The sequence below is a fragment of the Populus nigra genome, chromosome 1, assembly GCF_951802175.1.
Source record: "Populus nigra chromosome 1, ddPopNigr1.1, whole genome shotgun sequence".
NCBI classification, from domain to species: domain Eukaryota; kingdom Viridiplantae; phylum Streptophyta; class Magnoliopsida; order Malpighiales; family Salicaceae; genus Populus; species Populus nigra.
The window spans coordinates 46175414-46193658 of NC_084852.1; the positions used below are offsets into that span (position 1 = coordinate 46175414).

The following is an 18245-nucleotide window of genomic DNA, read 5'->3' on the forward strand; positions in this document are numbered from 1 at the left end:
ATAGAGACGTCAGTGATTTGTTAAACATTCTTATAATTCAAGTTTCGTCCTTTCAAAAAATAAAACATCCGCTAAAAGTATGCTTTCATAAAACATAAGCTGTAGTATTTAATATGTAACAATTTGTAGGATTACTTGATAATTTCTTGAGCTGATTTCAAATTATGGAACAATTTTGGCAAAATAATATCATAACTCAAAACGGGGCGGTGAGTTATTTGGACAATAAGTTTTAATACCATATAAAAAACTAGTTCACCTTCAAAACTTAAATTGTTAGCCTCATCTCTAATAGTATTATATTTCTACAATTTTTCCCCAGTTAGCTCAGTACCTTTTGGAAATGCCCCACTTTATTGGTGCTATCTACGAGATGAGCAGCTTTGCCAAAAAAGGAGTGCACCCCAGTGGCAATCACAACAGCTTCAATCTCACCATGCTTGCAGGTAGACCCAGAGAATACTTCATCGCCTGGCTTCTTTGTAACTGGCAAAGACTCACCAGTGAGAGCAGACTGATCAATCTTAAGCGGATCACCCTCCAGTAGACGAGCATCTGCCGGTATAATGTCTCCCAGCTTGATACTGATCACATCTCCTGGGACCAAGACAGCAGCCTCTTGCTCAATCCACCTTCCATCTCTCAAAACCTGCAAACAGAATTATTAACATTATCAAAAAATGGAAGTACTAGATCTTCTTTTTTGTATCTAAGTAATTACAGACTTCCAAATTAATCGAGCGAGTGACATTCTGGTGTGGAAATACCATACCTTGGTCTTCAGGGCAAGACCTGCCATAAGAGCAGCCGCAGCATTGCCTGCACTATTTTCTTCATAGAAACTTATAGTTGAGTTCATGAGAAGCAATACCACAATACCCAAAAAGTCTTGCCAGTCTGGTGGCTTGCCCTGCATTTATATTAGTTCTCACAGATAATTTAACTATTTACGAGCAACTACAACTGAGAAATCAGAGACACCGAAAGAGAGAAAGAAGTGAATGCTCTCTAACCTCTCCGTTTGCCAAGACAATGGCCACGATAGCAGCACCCTCCATGACCCATGAGAGTGGGTTCCACATAAAACCCAAGAATTTCAAAAGCTTGCTCTCCTGTTTCAAACAATCCAGCTTATCAGTCATTCCATATCTTATACAGCTTAAAAATTAACAACATAGAAAAACAAAGAAATATTGGAGATTTTTTTTGCCCTTTTCTCTTCTAGCTTGTTTGGACCGAAAATTTGAAGCCTCTTCTGGCCTTCCTCGGTAGACAGACCCTCTTTCGTGCATTGCAATTGTTGAAACACTTCCGAAACTGGAATACGGTCCTGTTATTAAATTGCAAAACCAATAAGTTATAAATCTCTGATATTTTAATTAATTAGTATACTCAACAATATCATGCTATACTTCATGAATCATGACTAACTGAATCACAGAGAGAGTCTGCTGAAATAGAATATGTCCCCGCATTTCATGAATTATTTCAAGTATCACTATGCGAAATATTGAACATGTCATTAAACTAAGAATTAAAGAATCTAGAAATCTGAACTTCATACGTCAAAGGAAAATCAGATTATAAATTAAAGCAGCATATAATCAATTACTTCCTCCACTAGCCACTGAGGCACACTCTTTTAAACGATACAAACATTCTATATATTCAATCATCAACTGCATATCATTAACATGCATACGATGTTTTTCGGATTTGTTGTTGATCATCTCATTTTTTAATAATGACAGCAACTTACAAGATGATGATGATGATGATCTTCAAATCTTGGAAACAAAAACACCAATGTAAAATACTTGAAACAGTTTCATAGCAAATTAACAAAAACCTGAACGTACAATAACACGTAAAACAGGACTCTGATATCTTAAAAACGAAGAGCAAAGCACTCCAAATCGTAGAGAAGAAAACAGTTAAAGGAAGATCACAATATCGTAAACATTTTTTTGAGAGCCGAGGCAGTAAGTTTACGTAACAAATAGCAGCAGCAGAGCTTATAAAAATGGAGTAGCCAAACACGACTTACATTACGAAAGCAGAAAAACGAAAACAGAGAGAGATCCGTAACCAAACAGGTTATCGTTACGATATACAAATAAGAACAATATATCATCAATATCACAGTACATGCATATAAAACAATGACTACACAAAGGCTTAAAAAATATAAGTGAAAAATAGGAGGAGTCTCACAAGGTCGACGTTCTCGTTTTTGATTTCCTGCAAGCTAAGCACCATGCCGTCGGCGGTGGTGGCAGCAGCGATGTCGTCGTAGCCGTCGTCAGCCATTTCCTCGCAAAACCTAGCTAGGTAGCTATTCGCATTTGACTGAAGCAAAGTAAAAGAGAAGGGAAAAAGACTCTATCACACACTTTGTAATTTATAAGCAAAGTTGTTCAGTGAAATTCAGTCTCCAGTTTTCGAGTAGTGTGTTTGTTTTCAAATATGAAATTACACTTCTCACCTCACCAGTACCAGCTACTCTACTCTTTCAACTGTTTGAATCCATCCCAAGATTATTTTCCTACTCTATACTCACGGCCTCCTACTGGTTATTCCCATGACAGACCAGTAGTACGACTCTTGAAAGGTTTGTTGCTTTAGGGACACGTGGTGGGATTTCGTTTGATCCATGGTTTTCGGGGTTTTCAAATTTAGCTGCCAGGTGAAGGTTTTATGGGAATAATCCCCAAACATACCGGAAACGTGTTCAAGCAAGAAAATTAATGACACAGGAGGCCATCGTTTTGGTCTCATGACAGTTCGACTCATCGTCTTAGCTACGCGACGAACGTTTATTGGTTTGGTTTCCTCCGTTTTCAGTGGGCCTAGCTTGGAATTTCAACGCCGAACCATGCACGAGGCCCATCAAGGGGCATTGGCCCCATTCACTGATCACAGATATCAGATAAACTTTTTTCTTTTTCTTAACAAGCCCAATTAGGGATGCACACGTTCAAATGAGCTAGCTTCGTTTAATGGGGTTATATTGATTTCTCAAAATCAGATGCTGATGTAACTTACATGGGAGCAAAGGATGCATTATGTGGTGGGATCAAAGTTTTATATGGTGCGTGTGTGATATGTTATTACAAGTTTCCCATGAAACCATACGATATTTTTCTTTCTTGAATTTCCATTTTGTCTCTTTTCGTTTGAGGTGGGAGATGAGAATTTGTGAAATGTTTAGAGAATAATCACCAAGATAATGAATTAAGGGTATCCTGCGAGGAAGAATCAATCTTCCTATTTCTATTAACGATTCTATTTAACTTTAGACTTACAATGATAAGGTACGATGATGTTATTAACGTTGTTCTGCAGATGGCCAATGGTGAAGTTCATGCTTGCTAGCAGCCCATTTTCAATACAAAAATATAATCTAAAAAGGTCACAGTAGCTATATATAATTACATTGTGTATATATATAGCCCGGAATGAGCAAAATCCTCTTAATTGGCAACAAGGTAATATCAGCACATAGATCAGATAATGATTAGTGTTTATAGGAAGATGCATGCATCCTAATTATATATCTTATATGCTGTCTTTTACAGTTAGGTGAGAAAGGGAGAGGAGCAGCAGTGCCAAATTGCCGATCTATGTTGCTTACTCGTGTCGCCAAAGGAAACAAAAAGCAGTGTCCTTTTGCCTCTTAGCCATGGAATACGATGAAGGGTAAGCTAAAAACAATGTGGCTGCTTGATGCGGCGAGACACACATCATTGATATATTATACAACATGGGCTGCATGCCCATGTGAAGAATCGGAATAGAGAGAAAAATATATATATATAAATCAATGAAAGTGCCTGCAAATGATCGACCGATATTCCTGATCATAAGGGTGTGCTCGAAAAGGTTATTAAAAGGGATAAATATAAAAGGAACAAAGAAAGGGGAGACACTTTAACACAAAATGTAGTCGATCCTAATGAATATTTGCAATCTAACTAAATAAAGAGAAAGAAACTAGACCTTGTACTGCCCATATGTGGAGAGAGAGATGGTACACGCATATCTCTCTGTCCCCTTAACCTACCTACGCCACAGGAAGGTGTGGCTAAAACCATGTGCAATCCCAACATGCACATGCATGCAACTATTTGGATAACATGGTTTTGCATGTGAAGGAAGTATGGGGGTGGAATATAGGGACAAACAATTTGGGTTTTGTTTTGTCTAGGAACTCTATCGTGTTCGTTTCATTCTACTGCCATTGATTGCTTTTCGATTCATCGAGGAAAGTTTTTGAAAGAAAAGATGTGCATGGGGGACAAGGAGGGTGCCTTGGCTTTTCCAGGAGTACTTCACCACCAACCTTAAAGAAAAAAATAGTTGGCGGATCTTTGTATTGCGCGCTCACTCAATTCCAAGTATCTAAATCCAATGATAAAACAGATCCAAAGTTCAACATGGGATTGAAGTGGTCATGATTAAGTTTTTCACTGGGATAAATCCCACATGATTGTCTCCCCCATGATTTGGACACCAGATTCCATGCACTAGCTAGATCGTTATTCTTGACTGCTTTTTTAGCAATCTTAAGGTGAAAAAATCACCTTGCTTGTATTATTGTGTGTAATAAGTAATTTCGTCACTCTACCACAGGTACGAAATATGATTTCTTTCATGTATTAAAAAAAACAACTATAAGTAGTTAGCCCTAATTAACACTATGTACCAGGAGTAAATTTAACATAATAGTGAAATAAAGATTTTGTTTTTTATTCTAAAATTATTAGGTCTTGTATAGGCCGGGTAGAATAGTTTTTTTTTTAAATGATCAAAAAATCATTTGCTTATTGAATAAACAATAAGTTCCTTACATATTTATTCATTCAGCACATCAAAATTAAGATTTCTTCTATACATGCTCTTTACAAACCGGTACGAGAGAGTGTGTTATGCTAAGATCTTCAGTAGGATAAAATTGAATCTAATGAAGATTGGAGAGGGGAAATTGTGATTATATAAACAACTTGGACGAATTAAGAGTACTGCCATGCATGATAATGCTGAGGGGCTAGCTAGCTAGCTATTGGAACTTTAGCGGGGAATGGTTTGTGGGCGACAAATCAATTCCCTAATAGATGATGATTAATGATGAAGCATGAGGTTATATTATACGAATGGATCCCACCATTATTTCGATATTTAATTAAGAAAATAAATCTCGAAGTGGATGAAACAAGAATGCAAACAACTGTAGTATTTTAATATGCCATGCACAAGTACTATTAATTTTGGTGAAAATTATTCATTCCACAAGAGGAGCAAAAAAAGCAAGTAGTCGACGTTCAAAAAAGAAGTGAAAGCGTAACGTCAGTAATTTGAGTAGTAAACATAACAGTGAATAGGGAGATTAATTCTCTAATAATTAATGGAAATAAAATTAATTGCAGGGTCACTATGAATTAATTAGTCATTTCTGTTCCTCGATCGCCTATATATCCCTTGATTAATTTACGAAAACTTTGATTATCCCTTAAGTAAATCTTCTAATCATTATCCACTGGAGTGATTAAACTATTATAAATAGCTTATGCTAATTAATCTACGAGAGAACCGATGGTTAATTAATGACCACATCAAAAGGTCGTGTACAAGCTAAAAAATACCTTCACACGGAAGTCTTGTATTATGTATGTGAAAGTTATTCAACTCGTGACCGTTAAATGTATGGCTAATGAGTTGGATAGATTAATTTAAGTTGATTTAGATAGATTAAAATAATATTATTTTAATTTTTTTTAAAAAAAACTAAACTATATTTTAATTAGATAGTAAATTAATCTATCGAATCATTTGAGTTTATCTCGATCGACTTCCGCCTAGTTTTTTTAAACTTAACATGAACTAGGTTCTATATATCCACTAAATCGGGCTAATTTTAATAATAATATTCTAGGTATATATAGACTAAGATTGTCTGTGTAATATTTATCATAAAAGTTATTGCTTCAAAGCAATCAAATTACTCTAATTAATGGCTCAGTGAAGTGACATGTAGGTCCATAGAATTGAAAATCGCGATCCCTTGTCTAAAAGCATGGATTGATATATTCCCTTTGCAGCTAGGGCTATGTATTAAAGTTTAGATCAGCCGTCAAAAGTTACAGACAAAGTGTATTTCCCAGACGTGGATTGTACTCAGCCTTGATCAAATATTCAAAAAGAAAAGGAAGAGCTTAATTTATACGGACAAAAACTATAACATATATATACTTGATAAAGATTTTGGAAAAAACAAAAAAAAAACATATGCTTCTGATCAAATATATATGATATTGTTAATTTATATCGTAAGTCAGAGCCATGGGATTGATCCTAGTGTGTAGAGCCTCGTATATATTAATTAATTAAATCAAGAAGTGTCGAAGGATATATCTCTAAACAAGGAGTAAATTAAACAACAGGTTGATCAGTTAACACAAGCATGGTTTTTTTCCTTCCTTCTTTTTCATCACTTTAGCAAGTGAGGATGCTTGTATTGGTCAAAAGGTGATGCTTTTGAAGAAATCAAGGGATCTAAGCTGGAAGGATAGCGAACCTGTCAAGTCTCTTATCACCTTGCAAAAAGAGAGCAGGCAAAGACGAAGAGAATGTTTATTGAGGGACACGATGCACTTGTATGATTGGGCTCCAATTTTTGTAGAACTTGTCCTTTTCCAGCACATGTTCACACATATATTCCTTGGACACACAATTAAATGTTACAAAAGGGACAGGAAAACAGCATCTGGAAGGATATTTTCTAATCGTTAATATATAGCTAGGGCCTTAATTTGAGATTAAGAAATGTGGCATTGGAACTTGAATCAATTAGCTAGTACCTAGCATCATGGATTTAATGTTTTAATCATCCTATATGTTAGATGCTATATGAACTCGAGTCCCTTGTAGACGTTAGTTTGGGGGCAATCCATCTTTTTCTACATGTGGGGTCTTTTTATTATTATTATTACAAGGAATAAACAGTAATCTCAGGCACGAAACCTTCTGCAAAGAGATAAACCCTACTGCATTTCTCAGATCCCAAAGTTTCAAAAAACCATGATGGTGGAGATTGGAGTGATATATATATATATATAATGAAGTGAAAGTGTTATGATCTCTCATGACTTTTGGAACCTTTGGGATTTGGATTCTTTACCAGATCAGAGAAGCTCAAAAAAGGGAAAGAAAGAAGGGATCAATATCTTTCATATGATGCCATATTATGTCATCGATCGATCCTGCATCTTCCTTTTCTTTATTCTTCTGTTGTTTGCACAAATGACATTAGCATATGCCTTAGATCATCAGACAAGGTGAATGCACATCAGGTTGCAAACCTTTATTTACTTCCATCCACGCTACTTTATCTATGTTTAAATATTTAAGTACTGAGCTATACATTTAACATATAAATCTTTATGACGAGAGACTCTGAAAATTAATAATTAAGAGGGTGATTAAGTTTCATTAGCAAATAGAAAACTGCTGCTACATATCTTATTTCTTATGACAACAACTCTCATGTTGAACCTACAGAACAGAACTCCATGGACCCACAATCTAGCAGCTCCTCTATCATTTGCTCTATATGATGAGCTTCTAGTGACTTAAAATGCTGCTGGTGATCACCATTCCCTACTTGACTATCCTCACCAGCCCAGTTACCCTCCTGCCATTTTGAGCCGGCTTCGACAGTTTCTCCGGCAATGCCATGGCTAGTGTCAAATGTCTTCTTGCATTGTGCTTCGTATGCTTGTTTTGTTACATTTTTCTTGGTTGCTTGTAGAGATGCCATGTGACATTTGTGTAGCTTGGCTTCCAAGGTAGCTGAGAGAAGCTTCGATGAAGATGATTGTGGCTCATTGGGATTGTAAGGGAAATTTGTACGTGATTTTGGCCCACACATTAGCCTTGCCGCCTCATCGTATGCTCTCGCTGCGTCCTCCGCCGTTTCGAATGTGCCCAGCCATATTCTAGTCTTCCTGCAGTCCAGAAGATACACGAAACGTTTGATTTTAGTACCAGAGTTTAAAACAGCCGGAAGCTCACTTAAGACTTTCGTTAGTGCAGAAAAACAACATAAAAAAGGGATTTGTGTGTGTGTGTGTTCCAGGGGACAAAAAACGTTTCTTCAAATTTTCTTTGGGCATATATAGAAACCTCTCTTGATAGTTAAAGAATGAGTAAGGAACGTTTCAAGAAAGCGGAATTACAGGAGAGGATGGCGAATTTCGGATACCCAAGAACCCCAATGCCTTTGACGGACGCCACGGTATCGCTGTTGTGGTCTAGTCATGGTGATCGAGAAAAGAAACGTTTCAAATGATCTAGAAGTCTGATATGTGTTTGTGAAATGTTCTGAGAGAGAAGATTGTAAGAGCTTGAGGAGAGGGATCGGGAGGGGGGGAGTCATGGAGGTCTATATAGGGGCCTTTTGCGGCCTTGTGGTTCTCAATTGAGCTAGTGGGCCCATAGCCCTTTTGTTTTTTTCCTCCTCTCTTCTCTTTTGATTTAGAAATCATCTTCACTGGGGTAAAATGTGTTTCTGCCAACCCTTCCGTGGCAGCTTTACCCTCACAAAAACATAAATCGTTGTCGTTCTGCGAGTTCTGCTCATTTACAAATTGCAATGTGTGAAGAAGGGAAACTTGCAGTAAAATATTGATTTAATTTTTTTTAAATAATATAATTTTAAATTGAGAACCACAATTGCAATGTGTTAAGAAAAGAAACCGGTAAAATGTGATCGACTCCATCAAAACTGGTTTGATTATTTAAAAACAATGTTGTTTTAATTTTTTTAAAATAATATCATTTTAAATTAATTTAGTAATTAATTTATCCAACTCATAATCTAGATCTTAAATGGAATCATAAATCATGTGCAATTTAACTTTGTTTGTAAAAGTATTATCTGCCTTCAATGCTGATTAATAATCACATTGAACAATAATAATGGAGCTAATTTTTTGGATCATTAAACCAGTCACATCTCTTTTGATACTTGGAGACCTCCCTAGCTACAAAATTGAAGCGAGGCTATACCTTCCTTTATACCCAAGTTTATTCACAATTAATATATTTTACTGGTAGTAGTGCGTGGGATTATAATAATTATTATTTTTTAAAATATTTTTTATTTAAAAATATATAAATTTATTTTTAATATTATTATATCAAAATGTTATGGGAATATCAAAAACAATTAATTAAAAAAATTAAAAGCATGATTCAACAGTAAAAACAAACACTAATTTAAGGTGGCAGTTGGAAGACAACGGTACGTGGCTCACATCACAGTTGCTAAACATATTTCCCATCCATGAATATGATCCATCTGCCGTACTGGAAGGTGGAGACAAACCATGTTTCATGCAATTTTCAGGCCCATGCCCTTGCCTTCCCTCCCTCCCTCGGGCTTGTAGGCTAGTAGCTGCTATATTTGACCGTGTATATATATATATAAAGATTGATGTTGACATCAATGTCTGCCCATGCTTTGCTTCCGATCTGCTGTTAGGTCACATCCCCACATGTAGATGCTACTGACACTTTAAATTGCCAAAGCAAAAGGAGCTCCTACTGCCTTGCTTGGAGACCAAATGCATGTTGAATGAATTTGAAGCTGAGATGATACCTTGCGTCATGTTTCCTGGGAATTCTCTCATGATGATGGACGATTTTGCTTAGATTCTGGAGAAACGATTTTCACTTATTTATTCATATGTATATTGAATCCAAGAGTGGATTCTGTATGGCAATGATTTAAGTTACACTTAATATTTTACCACTAGAAGCCATGTTGGTCTCCTATTCAACTTCTAAACCCTAACTATTCTCTTTCCGGGGTAAAAAGAAAAAAAATGTTATTTAGAAATTTTTTTTTTTAGAGTATATTTGGTAATATGGTTGTGATTGCTTTTCAAATAATTTTTCATGCTGAAATGCATACTAATGATGTTTTTTCATTTTTAAAACATTATTTTTGACATCAGCATATCAAAACAATCCAAAACATACAAAACATATTAAATTTTAACAAAAATAAAAAAATTAAATTTTTTAGGAACGCGGTGGAAACAGTTTCATCTCCACAAGGGTATCCATAATCAAGTGGAGGCTATTATTATTAGGTATTGATTCAATCTAGAAATAATTGATTTTTATAGTTTTAAAAAATAAAATTGAAACAATTAATTTAATCTCGACAAGGGTATTTATGACTAGACAAATTATTGGGTTGTTGGGTCAATCTATAAATAATTAGATCCCTGTAGTTTTAGAAAATGCAATTCAATCCTTGATATTTTGGATTCAAGATAGAGATAATCCATCTCTCTAATCGCAGTAGCTTTTTTAATTAAAGACAAAATTCTGGCATTAAGAACACTTTGTTAATGTTTGGTTGAGAAGTTTGACCATTGACCATTATCATCCACTAGAAAATGGCAACGATAGTAGACATATAGGGATTAGACTTTTTCACAATTCCGAAATATAATTAAAACCCAATATATATGCATGGATTTGCTAATTAATTGTAGTAATTAAGATCGGGTGCATAGAAATATTCGAAACCACAAGGATCACGGCTGCCACTGAACGCATTATTGTAAGAGTTAATTGTTGGAATGAAGCTTGGATCCTTGACAAGAAGTCATGAATCATGGAGAGCTAGCTAGCAAGGCGTGATGATATTGGTCAAATGACCTATAAAAAGCATCGTGATATCTATATACATAGACCTACTGTATAAAGCATCTCAACTAAAAATCGCATGGCTTCATCAGAATTTGATTGTTTTTTCAAAGAGAAAAATCTTTTTTGCCCCATTTTATATCCATCCTTGTCGCAGAGCTCTTATGTTGATATGAAGACTTTGTTCCAAATGACATGTTAAACGTTTAGCTTCCACACTTTGTTCCTTTGGGTGGTTCTCTATAGATATGAAGACATGTTTGTCATCAATATAAATTATTGTTTTTTTTGTTAGTCGTGATGCTGGCCAGGCCTCCTAGCCTCCATGATCTTCATAGAGGTTCTCTCTCTCTCTCTCTCTCTCTCTCTCTACACCCACACACACACACACACACACACAGAGACGAAGAAATGTTGCTTTTGGCAAGTAGAAAAATCAACAAACAATGACAAAACCCCATGAAGAAAGTTGTTTCCAACCACTATCGGGAAGGACCCTTGTTCAGTCCACAAATATATAGAGTGTGATCAGCGTGATCTCTTTTTGTTGCAAGCTTTTGGAACAAAAATGAAACATTCCAGCATGCAAATCTACAAAAGAAGGAAATTTAACAAATTTGATTAAAATATCAACGTCCATTACAGAACATTTCCACCAGAAGACTAGGAATTTTACAAGGCAACAAGCTTGAAAAGGCATTTAGTTCGTGACTTGGAGAAAAAGGAAAGATAACGCGTGCTGGGATAATCATACATAAGTCCAAAAAAACAAACAAAAAGGTAATATTTTCTATGCAGGGAGTAATTTTTTATTCTCTCTTGTAATCCTGCAGGCAATTACGAACCTTAATAAAAAGCTGGTTGGGTGATCAGTCCACCCATCCTCATCTCCACTCACTGGATTGCACTAAATCCTTGAGCTTATTTTGCCCGGTAACATTATTTGTCTTGTTGCATTCCCTCTTTGTAATGATAACTACAAGTAATATATATATATATATATATATATATATATATATATATATATATATATATATATATATATATCATTTGATATAACAAAATTAGTTAAGCCTCTCATCTTTTAAAAAAAAAAAAATTATTCCATAGCCTTACAATTAGAATTTAGAGATTTCTGGGTGCGTTTAATTTTTAAAATAATATTTTTTATTTTTTAAAAAAAATATTTTTAACATTAACATATTAAAACGATACAAAAATATATTAAAAAAATAATTTTATATAAAAAAAAAATCGAATTTCTGCACAAAGTACCAATCAGGGCTAAAACTTGGAGTGGACGATCATAAACCTCCATTCATATATATTTTTGTTTGCTGTTTAGAAAACAAATTGTAGACTCAAGGTACAATATTGATAGCAAAGCAAGAAATAATTTGCTGTTGATTTTCTGCACGGGAGGAAATGCAGAAAGAATTTGGTCAAATTAAAAGGATATATCGAGCCTCTGTTGCAACACCAAGACTACACGCAAAAAAGTCACCAAACATGGCATGCACTACACGTACTACTATATAACAGCACCGCTGAATCAATGGAGAGCCTAAAACGAGGGTGGAAAACCATTGATCTACATGAACTCTTATCGCTAACCCAAACTTTCTCTATTGACAGCACCTGTCGACTAAGAAAAAACAAAAGAGAACTGCCAGCCAATTTTCTCTATTGACAACACTTCACCTTCTAGTAGTTCCTCCAACCCTTGGCTTTCCTTTCACTTCGGTTTCCTGCAGTGAAAAAGAACACCATTGCATTGCATGATCAAATCCTTGCTCATTTTACGGGGGGAGGATTTCAGTTGGGCTATACAAGATGCAAATTCAAAGTGATTCACTTGAATGGACCTGAGGTAAATGCAGATAAATATAGGTCTTCGCTGTTGCTGGGTTGTGATTTTCAGCACCCTTGCCCCAATCATAACACACCTACAGAAAATAGAAAGAAGAATCTCAGTGCCATTAGGCATAATGCTTGGGACATCTTTATCGTTGCAGCTAATAAGACTTCTAGAAATTGCCTCTCTTCATGGAGATAATGATCATTGAAAGGAATATAACCGCAGGTTATAGAAAATGGAAAAAAGGGTACACACCGCATGCGCAAAAATCGAGCCATCATTATTGAATGTACTGCAGGGTATTGGTAGAGGGCACCGTGACATCGCCTGGCAATCAGATAAAGATGTATTACATAACTGCATGCTTTGAATTGGAAAGATAAACATGAAAGCCAATGTTACAACAAAATAATATACAACTAATCTATCAAAAATAAACTAGAAAAATTAGTTGGAATAAAAGTTATGGAGACAACCTTGAGTCTCTGTTTGCTATCCTTGTCCCAAAAATTAAAAGCACCATCAGATCCAGCAGTTGCAAACGTGTGATGCACCTGAAGAAACAAGATGGGTACATGTTAGGATGTAGGGTGTAGGCATGACATAAAAAGCTTATATTTTAAGTGCCAATAGGCCCCGTTAAGAGTAATAGGCATGCAAGAAAGAGATGACATGTTAAAAAGTACTATATGCACTGATCATAGAAATCTCCTAACAAAGGCCATCCACACCAGTTCTCTTACTACTAATACAAGTGGCCAAGGAAACCAGTTATTTCTAAAAACATTTCTACAATACACTAAAAAAGAATGTAGAAAGCAGGAGCAATTATATACCACCATACATGATAGTGTTAGGTAGACAACGAGGCCTGTAATAATATACCGTCACTACAGAGTTATCGATACAGCTCAAGTCAAACTATGGTAGCTATGCTGACACCTATAGAATAACCCAATCCTCCAGAATAGATTTGCATGTGTACATGGCAAAGTGAAGTGCATGAGATTTGGAATCCGAACATAACAAGTATAGTTTATCTACATATGGTTTCTGTACATCCCCAACTATTTTGGGATTGAGGCTTGGTAGTCCTTGCTGTACTGTTTTCATATATGCCATAACAAGTTCCATATTCCAACCAATCAGATGAGTATAGCTTTAGCTCACCAGATCACTCCTGGTTTTTTTTTAATAAAGAATTACAGCTCTATAAAACTAAAGCTGCTGATATCAAGGTTTTTTCTATGACAACACCATCCTACCAAACATATTTTTTGACGGTAAAGTAATATCCAGAATGGAAATGAAAAAACTTACTGGATGGAAGTTCAAGGAGTTGACTGAGTAAATCTCATTGTTATCTCTGTGGCATTTGAAGGTGAAGTTTTTACTTTGTTGAGCTTCATCCAGATGATGTACACCAACCCTTCCCTCTATTGAACCGACCTATACAGAAACACAGCACACAATCCAGACAATTAACCACTACGATCAAAGAAATAGTCTTTGCAATATGAAACAAAAAACAAACCCAGTTTCCATCAAAAAGTATTTAGAGCCAGTAGATGACTAAGAATTGCTAAACAAGATAACATATTTGAAAAGGAAATTGAGATGAAAAAAAAATACTAATTCACCCCCACATATCAATATCATGGAATACCAATGAAAATGCACATGAAAAATACCACAAGCACAACAGAAAACCAAATGTCAAACTATAAATTGAACTTGGCAACAGGAGAACTATATGCACAAAAACCAGGGGAAAACACCAAGAATTTTTAGTCTCAAGTAGCTCCTTTTAACAGATCACAAAACAAATGCAATGTCAATCCTTGCTGCTATAAATCATGTGATGAATGGCAAAAGTTGAGACTCAAACAACTAAAGAACACCCATACTGATTGAGGAATTATGTTTCTGAACATATGGATGTGCACTCTTGTGTCTATAACGCACAAACATTAATTACAGTCACCTCAAGAAATAAAGATAAAAAGGTCAATAGTGAGCACATACCAAGAAGCCTTGTTGATCAGGAAAGGCAGCTATACATCTTGTCTGATACTTCAATGGTGAAGGGATTTTCTTAAATTCAGTCTGGTGGCATTTAAAAAAAATGATCAGAATAGAATGTTCTCAAATATAGATAGATTACTATATAACAATAATATGCAGAGGGTTGGAACCAAAACCAGTAGTTCATAAAACTAAAAGTTGTTCCTTGTAATGATTTTCTACTATTTTTTTCTGGATAGGATATATGATAGTATGGAAACATCATCTCATCCTTAATGGGCGGAGGACCCAAACACCCTTGAACTTTTAAATCCCAAACAAAAATCTAATTTCTGTTGTGCAGTAACATGTAAGCGCAGAAGTTATGGATAAGAAAAATAAAGCATTAATATGACAGGAACTTGTAACAAAAAAACCCAAATCCCAGTCTAAGAATGTCAGACATAATTTATCAATTTTTTCTGCATGTTTTCAATAGAAAGGGAAACGACAAGTAAAAAGATACTTTGAAATACAATTAAAGAAACAAGACACATCCACTCGTTAAAGAATGATACTCATGGAAACAAGCAGTTTACTTGGTAAAATAATAGTAATGAAAAAAATGAAGAATGGCAACAAAAAAATGGTTCTGGTGAGAGAGGGAACTCAGAATATTGATCAATGATGTTCCTGTGTAGAGTTAAATTGGAAGGCACTGCTGCATTTTATGTTCTGATTTCATAGAAAAACTTCTCATTTATAATCCTATTTTTCATCAAAAAAATAGGGTATTGCATCTCAAAACCACCACAGAATTTGATACCAATGCCTATGTGGTGATATATTCTCCTCCACTTTATGCACTGTCATGTAAAACCAAGACTTTTTACTCGGGTATCTACTGCTCTGGAGCTATTCTAAAGCAGTACCAACTTAGAGAACTGAGGCATTTTGAGAAAGAACAAGAAAATGCCTTGACAACCACCTGATAGGTTGCTCACATGTTAAATCATGTCATTTGTAAGCTTGTAACTTAGACCACTGCTATCATAATCACTAATCTAAAATGCTAAGCCCCGGCATGTTGAACATTTTTGTTTTGGCAGAAAATTAAAAGCAGTGTAAAATTGTGGGGCTGTGAAACAGCATTTCAGTAAAACAATTTAGAAATTCAGGATCATCAGAAATCATTACCTGAGGATTTTGCAGGTTATAGACTACCATGTTTCTGTCTGCAGTGCCAACGACCATCAAAGGATACCGCACTGTCATTGCATAACAGCGCTCACCAAGTTGCTGAGTGTGTACTGGAGTTGACTGCCTTAAATCCCAGTACCTAAACACAGCCAACAAAAAACATAAAGAAGTAGCCAGTGTAATTTTGTTACAAGGGTGCATGTCAAAGATGAAGAGCACAAACTGAACTGCATATATCAGTACAAGTATCACAAGAAGCTCCAAAATGTTGGATCATCTCCTAAACCAGTTCTCAAACCCTAGGACCACTAATGATTACACATGCAATTTGGTACACCTTCAAACCAAGCAAACAAATAATGTTGTCCCATTGAGATAAGAAAGGATCAGCAAATATTGCATGATCATGCTTCTTTTTGCCTTTTATTATGAAGTCACATAACTAAAAAAATTACTTGAACGCATAATAATGGATTTCTCAAAATGCAAACTTGTTAAGTACTAAAACAGTATAACCAAAATGCTAAATTTGAATTCTGCTCATCTAAAGGCAAAAGATAAAAAAAGAATGAGACAAACGATTGCCAAGAGAGCAACATTCACAATTTACGATAGTCAGAACACCTAATGAGGTATTTAGCCATCATGCAGAAAAACTGATGAATCAAATTAGCCGTAACATTAAGGAAGGAAAAAAAGAATCTTACTTCAAGGTTTTGTCGAAACTTGCTGTGGCTAAGCAGTTCATCTCGGGAATCCATGTAATCTCTTTGATAGGGGCATCATGCATCGCAATGGTTACTGGTTGACCACCAGAGAGCAAAGGCCACATCTTAACCTGTTTGTCGCACCCTCCAGAAAAGACAGTTGTTCCATCATCCTTCCAACTTGAGCACAACACCTTCAATATCAATATAAAAAAGTAAACAGAGCGTTAGAATTATAAGGATTTAAGAATATCAGTATCAATAAATGGGCTTGTAAATAAAAGGACTTGATCATCACCGGTTGGTCATGTGATATTGAAGCCTTGGGAACACTGCCTACAGTGGTCCCATTCCTTGTAATTTCCCAGCATCGTACCTATGAAAAATTTCAAACAGCACGTGTATGAATTCTAAATTTAAACAAACAATGGAAGTAAGTAGCATGCAAACTATAAGAAGGAAAGTAATGACCCAAAACTAAAACGAGCATCTAACATTAAAATAATGGAATACTTTTGTTAAACAAATTGCTTGCTTCTAACAAAAATCAATTCGTCAATCAACTCTCTTAGCAAATTTTAACAAGCATAAAATCGAGATAGTGAAACCTAAAACATTAAACAAACCTGATTGTCCCAAGAAGTTGCGACTAAGAAGTTGGCTTTCGGACTGAAAGAGAGACTCGAAACCGAGTCGCTAGGAGGCTGTAACACCTGTAATCAATGATTTCAGGTCATCAAACTAAAATTAGACAAGAAATAAGTGCTTAGACTTAATGGTTAAATGAGTCTGAATAATAACAATTTCAAGTGTTCAAACAGCTCAATTACGCTTGAAATCTATTTTTTTGCTACTATATTTACATTACTAAAAACAATCATGAAAAAATAACTAAATCCACAATCAAGCTCAAAAATCAAAGAAACACACTTAAAAAATCAAAGAAACACACTTAAAAAATCAAGATAATCAGTCGGAAAAGGCAGATTAGAAAGTGAATTAAGCACTAAAAACAATAACAGATAAATAATCAGTCAAAAGAAATTACCTCAATGGATTTATTAGGGTTTGTATTAGCCGTACCGGCAGCGCCAAAAGCAGACATTTCTTTCTGCAAATAAACAAAGAGTTAATCAGAAGCTAAACAAGAAGTGCAAAGTAAAGATTCAAAGAATCTGTAATGAACAGAAGAGAAGCAAGGAAAAATAAAATATAGAGTACCTACGAGACAGAGGGAGAGGGAGAGGGAGAGGGAGAGGGAGATGCAGGCAGCAGGGGGTTTAAAAGTAGAGAGGGAAAGAAAGGTAATGTAAATGTGGAAGTGACTTCGCTCTCGGTGACTGTTTATATTATATCTGAGCGTGAAATGCAGAGGGACCGGTCTCTGGGGAGTGGATACCATGGTTCTGAAACCAGCCCGGTCTGCGGATCTACTCAAAGATCTGTTTATCCATGTCTTAGACCGGTTGCGTTTTTTGGACCAGTTATATGATCTGGAAAACAGAGTCGATTCAGCGGATCCACTCAAGATCCGAGTAATTTGATTAAACCCGGATATGACTTGGTTTTTACTTCAAAATAATATTGTTTTTGTTTCAGTTTTAAAAAGAATGTTTGGAAACGCGAGTTAATTCATGTTTTTAAAAAAATTTAAAAAAATTTTAATAGTTAATTTTTTTATGTTTTGAATTGTTTTGATATGTTGATTTTAAAAATAATTTTTAAAAAATAAAAAAAATATCATTTTAATATATTTT

At 35.3% G+C, this 18245-nt stretch overlaps 3 protein-coding genes across 4 annotated transcripts; all 3 read right to left on the reverse strand.

Annotated features, from left to right (window-relative positions):
- Positions 1–322: 322 nt before the first annotated feature.
- On the reverse strand, positions 323–2310 carry LOC133682412 (plasma membrane ATPase 4-like). The gene is made up of 5 exons (XM_062105756.1): positions 2215–2310; positions 1211–1330; positions 1014–1112; positions 773–910; positions 323–649 (listed from the first exon to the last, which is right to left on the reverse strand). Exons 1-5 carry the CDS (start codon positions 2308–2310, stop codon positions 323–325), a joined length of 780 nt encoding a protein of 259 aa, XP_061961740.1.
- A 5149-nt stretch (positions 2311–7459) lies between these two features.
- Positions 7460–8426, reverse strand: LOC133689854 (ethylene-responsive transcription factor ERF003-like). The gene is made up of 2 exons (XM_062109930.1): positions 8235–8426; positions 7460–8003 (listed from the first exon to the last, which is right to left on the reverse strand). The coding sequence occupies exons 1-2, from the start codon at positions 8315–8317 to the stop codon at positions 7541–7543; spliced, it is 546 nt and encodes a 181-aa protein (XP_061965914.1). The 5' UTR covers positions 8318–8426; the 3' UTR covers positions 7460–7540.
- A 3590-nt stretch (positions 8427–12016) lies between these two features.
- Positions 12017–17927, reverse strand: LOC133694299 (protein RAE1-like). Of its 2 annotated transcripts, none has more exons than XM_062115790.1 (12): positions 17714–17927; positions 17537–17599; positions 17115–17201; positions 16787–16864; positions 16489–16682; positions 15779–15920; positions 14603–14683; positions 13898–14026; positions 13054–13131; positions 12833–12904; positions 12585–12665; positions 12017–12467 (listed from the first exon to the last, which is right to left on the reverse strand). In XM_062115790.1, exons 1-12 carry the CDS (start codon positions 17888–17890, stop codon positions 12417–12419), a joined length of 1233 nt encoding a protein of 410 aa, XP_061971774.1. In that variant the 5' UTR covers positions 17891–17927; the 3' UTR covers positions 12017–12416. The 2 variants fall into 2 exon arrangements, with proteins under 2 accessions (XP_061971774.1, XP_061971780.1); XM_062115796.1 differs by having other exon boundaries at positions 17710–17848.
- Between the last annotated feature and the right edge of the window lie 318 nt (positions 17928–18245).